The sequence below is a fragment of the Azolla caroliniana genome, unplaced genomic scaffold (genome assembly GCF_043228905.1).
Source record: "Azolla caroliniana isolate FFs.n. ecotype wild unplaced genomic scaffold, voAzoCaro1.0.p SCAF_4, whole genome shotgun sequence".
In the NCBI taxonomy this organism is placed as follows: Eukaryota; Viridiplantae; Streptophyta; class Polypodiopsida; order Salviniales; family Salviniaceae; genus Azolla; species Azolla caroliniana.
This window is the reverse complement of record NW_028230439.1, coordinates 22,779,557-22,789,810: the sequence shown is the minus strand read 5'-3', so window position 1 is coordinate 22,789,810 and position 10,254 is coordinate 22,779,557. Positions and strand designations below refer to the sequence as shown.

The 10,254-nt window shown below is 36.9% G+C and overlaps 1 protein-coding gene across 1 annotated transcript; it reads left to right on the top strand.

Annotated features, from left to right (window-relative positions):
* Positions 1–5,831: 5,831 nt before the first annotated feature.
* On the top strand, positions 5,832–9,824 carry LOC147865472 (putative glucuronosyltransferase Os03g0107900). Its single transcript, XM_087318293.1, has 4 exons — positions 5,832–7,055; positions 7,136–7,542; positions 7,817–8,067; positions 8,804–9,824. The coding sequence occupies exons 1-4, from the start codon at positions 6,353–6,355 to the stop codon at positions 9,330–9,332; spliced, it is 1,890 nt and encodes a 629-aa protein (XP_087174419.1). The 5' UTR covers positions 5,832–6,352; the 3' UTR covers positions 9,333–9,824.
* Positions 9,825–10,254: the final 430 nt, after the last annotated feature.

The following is a 10,254-nucleotide window of genomic DNA, read 5'->3' as shown; positions in this document are numbered from 1 at the left end:
ACAAACAAAATTTTATCATGTTGTAAATAATGTGTGGCCAAGGTACGAGAGACATTGTCATTCATTCCATTGGGTAAATGATGCTAAAGACATCACGTGATCCCAATCAATAGGAAAGCGAATGAATGGGATCGTGAATAACTTTCACTAGAATAACAAAAACAAAGTTATTTTCTTGTAGGAATAGATAAAAAGGCACCGTAAGGCCTTTCAAATTTCTTACTTTATTGTTTTGCTCTACAACGATCATTGACAAGAAGAATAGTTCGCATCATTCAATAAAAAGACATTGGGTTTGATGTAATTTACATTGCATGCACATTCCTAATTATAAGATTTACATGCCACTTCTCCGCTATAATCTACACAACTAAATGGTCGCAAGATAAAATCATAGGGAAACTAACCCCTCATTACTAGAACAATATGCATGATCTAGGATAGGCTATTATTAGGCTTGGAATTGATAACTCAAAGGATATGAAAACAACCTTACCCACTACACCATCATGTGAAAGACACGTCATTCAAGCCTTTCCTTGGCAAGATACTAGAAATCTTGGTAGTTGGGTAAGTTGCTTGTTCATGTACCTCTTGGTTGATGAACCCTTGGGCAACCTACTTATGGGTCACAATTACAAACTTCTATAATAAATTCATAGTCCTCTTGGCTAACTAGGGATATTACACTTCACAATTAACTAAACTTGTGATGTTGATTGTGATCAAGCGATTTAAGGGAAAACAAGAACTCCTTTTTTTTTTATAAACAACGGTAAAAACTTATTGGGTCTACCACTCTAAAATAGATTAATTGGCACATATCTATGTTAACGTCATTGTGTGGCAACTTACCACGACACCTTCATTTACGCAAAAACGCACGACATTCAAAGCTTTGGGAATCATGCATGGGAAAAGGGACTTCCTCTTGGAGTTTAGTTTGTCAAGAATGACCATTATGATCCTATTGCATAAGAACAAAACTTGAGATGCAAAATGAGCATGCATTTGGGTCCTCCATGGTAGTGACTCGTGAGAATCAATTGATCGGAAATGCCTCAAAGCACTAAAGTAAGAATTTTGCAAGCCTTTAGGTACAACCATGCGCTTTTCTGGGATTATGTTATGTATATTATGCCCCTTTCAAAAATCATTACCACCACTGTAGTATTCATTATCTTATCTTTCTGATCCCACCATCATTCTCCCTCATGTTCCAATTGGATTTTGTAGCTTTTCATGCTCCCATCCTTTTTATCTTGTGCTTCTCGTGGTTCAAAATATGCTCCCGTAACAACACGATATGCATATTGTTACCAAAAGCCACAAGCTTTTGTTGTCGAAAGTTGGGCAATTGAGAATAAATTATATTTTCACATTGTTTAGGAATTGATATCAATGCCTCAGACTACTAGATAAGCTATAGAGGCATTCCAAGCGACAATGTGTGGATGTAGATTTTGTTATACAAATCTGTTACTTCCTTGTGGATTTTCGCAATTAAGAGGCAATGATAGTACCTCCATAACTAAAAATGAGCCCAACATATCTCATCGTGGAACATTTGTTTATATCCATCCATCTCAAATAGATTTCTTTTTGTTGTTAAGCTAACATTATGTGTAAAATTGGATGGTTTCACCCCTAATTTATATCTCCAATGTTGCTAACTAAGTTTTATATCTCATGATGTTGTTAAGCTAGATTTTCTACAAACTTACAAAATTTGGATGGTTTGACCCCTAATTATATATCTCACAATGCAACTAACCAAGTTTTATATCTCATGATGTTGTTAAGCTATCTTTACTACAAACTTATGAATTGAAAACTCTCTCGACGTTGTTAAGCTAGCTAACTTTTTCAAAGTTAGACGACCAAATCAAGGGTAGATGTTTTACTTCACAATACCAATATTGAAATATTTGTGTCATTTACGATAACTAGAAGTATAATAAGCAATGGCATAATTGTAATTTGTAAGTATGATAAGAAATGACACTATTTATGGATATAGTGCAAATCATTTGTAACAAGTTAACAATTGTATTGGTATCCATAAAATATGTCTTGAACCTCGTGTGATGTCCATCAAAATACTTAAAAAAAGGTTTCTCAAAACGTGGCCATTTACACTAGAACACAAACATTTGAATAGATATATCCTTCAATATGCCTTGAATTTCACACTATCCCTTGCCATTTACTTTTCGCATTTTATTTCAACACAAGATGATTTGTACAATCTCTTAAAGAGCAAAAAGCAAATTATACAACTCACATTACTCTCCAATTTCATATGATGTTAAATTATTTGAAGCATGTGGAATCCGTTTGATAATCTAGTTAGGTTTACCTTAAGGAACATGCGTATAATGACCCATCTCATGAGAAATGTTTGCCACTAGGAAAGTCATGCACAATCATTTCTTCTTAACCTTGCCCTCTATGTATCATATACCATTGAAACTGAGGATATTTATATGATTTGCGGACTTTAAAGAAAGTAAATTCTCAATAACGATTTCAATCATGCAAATTCTAATGTTTTGAGTGTATGCATAAGTGGTGTATAGATGCAATAGAAGCCTTGCAAAAGTTTGTATGTGGCTTGATATAATAATTTTTCTCGATTAGCTTAAGTTGGTCACTTACATGTTGTTCGTACCCATCGCTTATATGTTCGCGCATCACTTAAAAATCAAAGATCCATTGAACTCAAGTATATTGACCAATCATGTTAATATCTTTAGTATATTATAATGCTTTGATGAAACCAAGTACAAAATGATAACTCATAAACATAGTTATGCTTCAAAGTCATTACTTCCAACTATTTGTTGATGGTCAAACAAACTAAACAACAAATATGCACTTGTATTCATAGCTAGTTTAATTATGTAGATAAATGCTTCTTTGAACATGCGTACAACCATATGCATGTTTCGGAATGGTATCTTGAGTTTCATATAAAATATCATCCTTCAAAGTTAGAGCTTGAAGTAGGATAGAAATACATATATATGGAGTATGAATAAAGAGACAAATACTGAATTTGATCGTTTATTCTAGACTCCGGTTCAATCATGAATTCTTCGAGAAGGCCCCCCACAACATGCATGTAGAACTTATATTTTCATGATTTTAAACGCTTGTAAAGAATTTTGTCATATTGGGTAGTTAATTACATAGACCCGATTTCTAGACTTTGAACCATGCAAGACACTTTTACATGGAAGGCAATACTTATTAGTTGAAGTTGATTACAAGGAGAAAAATGTTAGAACTCTTTAACATCCATCAACTTTATTATTATTATCGTGAATCACATAAGCAATTAAGTTTCTTTATTTTAGAGTACATATTGGGCTCATAGAGACAAAATGTTACATTATCAACTACGACCACCATAAAGGATAAGTCAATATCAACGTGAGTAAAGATTGTTATCGGATTACTAGTGTTCCTCCAAGATAATTCAATAAAAGAGCAAGGTTAAAATCGCATGTGATGTTTGTTATGGTCTTCAATGAGAAAAAGAAAGGCAATCACTGAATTTGCCTGACACAATCAATTCAGAATGCAAGTTGAACGTTAGAAAGATATATTAACGTCTTCAAAGATCAAATTTGGCCCATGAGACAATTGGTTACAATAGTAGGATGTGTACCCAATCATCGAAAATAAAAACAAAAACAAAAATTGAGAGTTAGTAGGTGGCAAACCATCGTTGTCGAGAGATGCTACACTGCTATATGTCATCTGATCCCTTCTCCAAATTCTCTTATCAAATGTGATCCCAGGATGTTACAGAGTTTATATAAGACAAGACAACCATACAGTGCATCGGACGAATGTACTCTGGTGGAGATGGCGAGAGATGGGTTAGGTGTGTTAACGAGGCTACACCCACCCCACCCACTTATTTCCGGATACTCGCTACCTTTGGGTTGCACTACTAACATTTTGAATAGCTTTTCTTTTAAATTATAAAGGCTTTCACTCCCACTACCTTTTAATAGCTGTATATGTGTTAAAAGAAAAGATTTAAAAGCATTGCATTTGCCTCACACCACCACCACCACTAGTTGGCATACACACACACACACATATGTGTGTGTGTACACTATATGTATAGAATAGCTTTACTAAATACATATGTGTAAGGCAACTTAATAAATATTCTTTACTCTAAAGCTACCACCATTAAGGCCTCTACTATTTATTTACCTCGATTGTTTAAAAAAGAAAAATAAATAAAAAACAAAACCTTAAGGGACTTAGTGGATTTGAGATAAAAAAGGAATAAGGAATTTTTGCCCTTCTTTATTTATTCTTATTTATAGTAGCATTTATTTTTAACTACTTGTTGTTTTTGATTTTATAATTGAAATAATACTTTTTTAACCCTCGGAAAATTCCATTCTCTTCTGAAATGACTCCAAATTAAAATGGGAAATAAAAAAAGGATTATATTAATATCTACGACTCGCCGAGATTTTAAAAAAAAGGCAAAAAATGTTTTTTTTTGGTATTTGTTTTTATTACTTTTGATCTGATATTTCTTTTTCTGTTGTGTTTTTTGTTTTTTCGCTTAAGCGTGTGACGTGGCAGGGAAGCGTTCGAAAGGGAAGTCTGACGTGGCACGTGCCTCTCGGCATCCGTTTCGCTAGTCCCGCGGCCGGAACACTTACACGGCGGCCTTATCATCGCCTGACGTGGCAGACACGTGGCACTGACGGATATATTAATATATCTCGGAGATTAAAAAAAAGGCTAAAGAACTGTGTTTTGCTTTTTCACTTTTTTGGTCGGATATTCCTTTTTTCTATTGTGTTCTTTGTTTTTTCGTTTGAGGCGTGTGACGTGGCAGGGCTGTCTGACGTGGCGCGTGCTTCGGCGGGCGGGGCGGCAGCTCCACTGACGTGGCATGACAGGTGGCACGATGGTCGGGCGCCCTTTTGTTTGTTTTTTTGGTCTCCAAAAAAAATTGAGCGGAAAAAAAAATCAAAACAAAAAATTAAAATGAAAGGCGAAAAACGAAAGCTTCGAAAAAACCAGCAGGTCCGCCATAGCCGGGCCTCTCTCTCTCTCTCTCTCTCTCTTCACACACACGCACACACACATTCTTCTCCATAGCCAGACCTCTCTTCTTCTTCTTCCTCCTCCTTCTTTGATCCTTCTCAGCAAGAACGTATGTATCACCATTACTAAGCTCCCATTTTTGTACCCCCACTTTGCCTCCTCCTTATCATCACCTCTGAAATTCCGGATGGATTCCTTTAGCTGCAGGTGAAGGAGGATAGCAGGAGGCTATATTTATATATTTTCTTCTGCTATTAAGTTGTATGGCTTGATGTTTGCGAGCGTAGGAGCGACATTTGTTGTTCCTTTCTGCGACTCCACCAATTGCTTATACAAACTAATTTTTTTGCTGCTTCTGCTTCAAGGTTTGCTCTGAATTCACTAGACCTAATTCCGTCTTCCCCCTTCATTTCCCATTTGACGGAGAAATAAGCGTTCTGCATCTGCAAAGCAGAATAGGATCACTGATGGTCTAATTTTCCATTCTTTGATTCGCCTTCATCCTCTTTTAACTCCTAGGAAGGTAATCAATCTACCTTCTTTGACCACTTTTCCTTCTTCGTCTGTTTAATGTGGCTATCGTCTTTACTGGCATGCTTTCCTTCTCCTTCTTCTGTTTAATGTAAATATCTTCTTCATCTTCGATTTGTTCTCCATCATTTTTGATGGAAATATCTGCTTTAAAGGACATTTCGTCGTCTGCATATTCTGTTTAAGTTGAATAGCAGCTGCATTGGCCATTTCTTCTTCTTCTTCTTCTTCTTCTGCTTAACGTGAATGTATTCTTGAATGGCTATTTGCTTTCTCCGTCTTCTGTTGTTAATTAACGTTAAAATGATCGATCTTTACGCCTTCTAAGCTGCCACATTTCAGTAGCAAAGAAGTCCTGTCGATATCAATTCAATCCACCGACGGAATTGACGTTCCGATTTCCTATGGCGCCTGTCTGGTCCCTCTTTCCCACCCCGCTCAGTGTTCACAATAACTGCTCTTAAACGCAATGTTTAATAGTCTGTATTATACAAGACAGTTCTGTGTCGACGATTAAACTCCTCCTTCCTTCGCCACTAAATCCATCTCTGTTGATATACCTATCTATTCATAATTCATAAACACTTCAAGCCTTCCCTCTTTACTACAATATACGTATATGCCAAAGCTCATTAATGCTAAGTGAATTATTTCACCATCACCATCATCAACATGCCTTCCTGTTTTACTACTTCCCGACGGCTCCGCCGGTGCAGCTAAAACGGTAGTTGAAATGCTTTGGAATAAATGTTACTGTACTGCATCCTTCCAAGGAAGCGTGGATGATGATCAGAGGCAGGATTCTCATGTTAAACAGACTCATCGCTTAGTATCTGTAAAGATGAAGGGAAACGATAATAATATCCTCGGAAGAAATCAGAGGGGAATTAACTGCATTAACCTTAAGGAAGCTATGGCTATGGCGTTAATGGAATCAAGCTCTCATTCCTGTAAATTATGCAAGGCGAGCTATACTAACGGCAAGCATCATCATCAGATGAGAGGAGGCTCAAGGATCAGTACTGTAGATAAATATAATTATACACAGATATCAAGATTAATCTGCCGAAAAATATACGGAAATCTGATTATTTTCTCTGTTCTCTTCATGATTTTGGCGGTCATCGTGCTCAGATTATGGCCTGGTTGGCTAGTCTTTTCAGATCATAATGTGAATAAGCAGATGCAAACTCATGTTTCATTACCACCAGCTTTAGTGACAGAGGTTGGAAATGCGTTCATCGTTAAATCAGGAGATTCTGGTCGTTTGCCTTCTTCTTCTTTTCTCAAACCATCTACTACTTACAGACCATGGCCTATGACGACAAAAAGCTTCAGAAGCTTAGAGTTCACACACGAACAGGCAAGGACCTTGCGTTCAAAACCAAAGGTTACAGTAATGAAGAAATCTCTCAAATCATCAAGCTATTCCCATGGTATGCATAATATATTCATGAGCTTCTCCCTTATATATATTCTCCTTATAAATGCAGCCATTTACGTTTCCGTTCGACAGGTGTAATCGACAATATGTCTAGCATCAATCCTTTAGGATTGTCTGATCCTGACCTAAAGATCTATGTCTACGATCTTCCGTCTATTTTCAACAAGGTCTGGTTAGTGCAGAAAGATAAGCGATGCTCCAATCATCTCTTTGCTGCAGAAGTTGCCATTCATCATCGTCTGTTAGAGAGCCCTGTGAGAACTATGGAACCATCAGAAGCTGATTTTTTCTTCATGCCTGTGTATGTTTCATGTAACTTTAATACGACCTCTGGTTTTCCATCGATCAGCCATGCCAGAGCTCTGTTAGCTGCTGCTGTAAAGCACGTTTCTCTCGAGATGCCATACTGGAACTACAGCAATGGAGAAGATCATGTCTTTGTGGCTACTCATGACTATGGACCCTGCTTTCATACCATGGTAAGATTTAATAAATCATCATGATTTTATGATATTGCAGCCGATGATGATTATCTACTCTTCATTCGTGGGGGATAGAGCTCACATAAATTGGGGATGATTTTGATTTCAAATATCTCATCTGATAATGTTGATTATCATGTATTTTTTTAAGCGATGGCACTTATCTATTGCTGATGGTTTTGATTCTAAATGTTATATCTGAGAATGATGGTAATAAATTATGTCTTATTGGGACAGCTCATATATATTTAATTGATACAATGATATGCAGGAGGATTTTGCTGTAGCTGCCGGCATTCCAAGCTTTCTTCGTAGCTCTGTGATTTTGCAGACTTTTGGACGAACAGATGGACATGTTTGCCAAGCTAATAACCATATTCATATTCCCCCCTTTGTACAGCCTCCCAACATGGCCAATTATTCTAGCTGGCGCCCTGATCTGCAACGTAGAGATATTTGGGCCTATTTTAGAGGCAAAATGGAGATAAACCCCAAGAATGTCAGTGGCAGAATCTACAGCAGGTACTCATTATGGTCATATTAGATTATGATTGATTTCCACCCGGCCTTTCTTTGCTAGTGTTCTCTTTCAAGTTCTCATTATTTCTATGTATATGGTAGTTTAAACCTGATCTCATTGTTTCTTCATATATGGTGCAGAATGAAACCTGTTATTGCTGTATTTTGTCAGATTTTTACTGTTTTTGTACATAACCTTGCCAGCTTTTTATTTCAAATTCGCATATTTTCTGTATATATGACAGGTTAACGCCACTATTTTATTTTAAATTGCCTGACCTTCCAACTGTTTTCGTTCTAATTCTCCTTCCCTCCCATTGTCTCGTATAAGATACATTCAACCCAATCTTCCCAGTGTAGATATGACGGATTTTAACCTAATGTTACTTGTTCTCTCTCAAATTCCTATCGTGATGCTTTATGATAGTTTTTTACCACAATTTGCTGGTGTTTTCTTTCCGCTTCTCACTATTTCTGTACATATGATAGAATTGAACATGATTTTGTTATTTCAAGTTCTCTATGTGTATTGTAGTTTAAAATCTGGTTTAGCAGTGTTCTCTTTTACACTTTCACTGTTTCTGCATACATAATTGATTGTAACTTGACTTTCTCTGTGCTCTTCGAAATTCTCACCGTTATCCTTCCAAATTCTCACCTGAATGCTTCTACCTTCTTCTCAATCTGGTCAGTTTCCTTGTTTAATGATTAATCTTTCAGTATGTTTGGATTTTGCTAGGGGCATCCGATCGACAATCTGGCATAAATTCCGAAGGAATAGGAAGTTCTTCATAAAGAGAACAAGGACATCAGATTATTACTCCGAGCTTCGTCGATCTGTGTTTTGCCTTTGCCCTCTAGGCTGGGCACCATGGAGTCCCCGTATTGTAGAATCAGTTATATCTGGATGTGTCCCTGTTATCATTGCAGATATGATCGCTTTGCCATTTCCTCATGCCATTAATTGGTCTCAGATTTCAGTGACTGTGGGTGAGAAAGATGTGGATAAGCTAGGAAAGATCTTGGAGAAGGTAGCACATACTAACCTTACCACTATTCAGAAGAATCTGTGGAACGAATCATATAGGAGAGCACTGCTGTATACGGATCCCCTTGCTAACGGTGATGCTACATGGCAAATTTTCGAGCTCTTGTCAAGGAAGCTTAGGGATTCTAAGGCCACCAAATCACCCCGGAGACAGAAACAGAAGAAAATACATGAATCAGAGATGGAAGAGAAATGGATGAATTCAAGCTCAGAGATCTGATGGCAGGATGGAAAGTAGCAGCATTTAGTATGCTGTTTCTACCCCACTGATCATTGAAGAAACTCGCCCTAAACGAGTACATACAATAAATACATCATTGTGTTTCACCTAGTTATCCAGTATATTAAATGACCGTAATCATGATCATTAACTGATCAGATAAAGAGGGTTCACCTTCAAAGTGCACACGAACCATCATTTTATTATCCTACTTCTTAGAAGGCTAGAATTACTGCATAATTCATAAGCTGATCCGAAGAAATTCACCCTCATAAAGAGAACATTACTATATATATGTATATAGCGTAGTAGTAGTGAGGAAATCCCTAAGTCTTTTACGATTCACAACCTTTAGCATATCATATGCAGTGAATAAATGGAGAAGGGCAGCTCATTTATCTTGTGAATGGGCAAAATATTACATTATAATAACAAAAGAGAGGGGAATGTGATGGGATTTTAAGGAAATGGAAGAAGAACTTGAGAAGAAGATAGCACGGGCGGGTTAAGGAAAAGATAAAACTGGAGGGGATCAAACGAAAATCCCAACATGCGGAATGTGTCCAACTTGTTGATCTGAATCTCTGATGCTCATAAACGTTTACATGCATAGCATCTCAAAGAGATCATTAAAAGTGCTGGTTAAATTACCATTTGTTAAGGGAATCCTTAAGACCCAAAATTGTTTTTATTTTCTTGTGCTTTCTACGAGCACGTGGCATTTTCCAATCCCAGAAGCTGGCATGATTGCGCTGGTAGATTGGATGTACACAACAGTACTATCAATGGATTTGATCATGGGTTACTTGATGGTTTCTGGTTTCTTGGTGTCTTCAAATAGGTGTTTTTGGAGCAATGGTTTGGTTGATCACAATGTTTACAGAGGCTTAAGTGAAAAGATTGAGCTTTTTGAGGAACATTG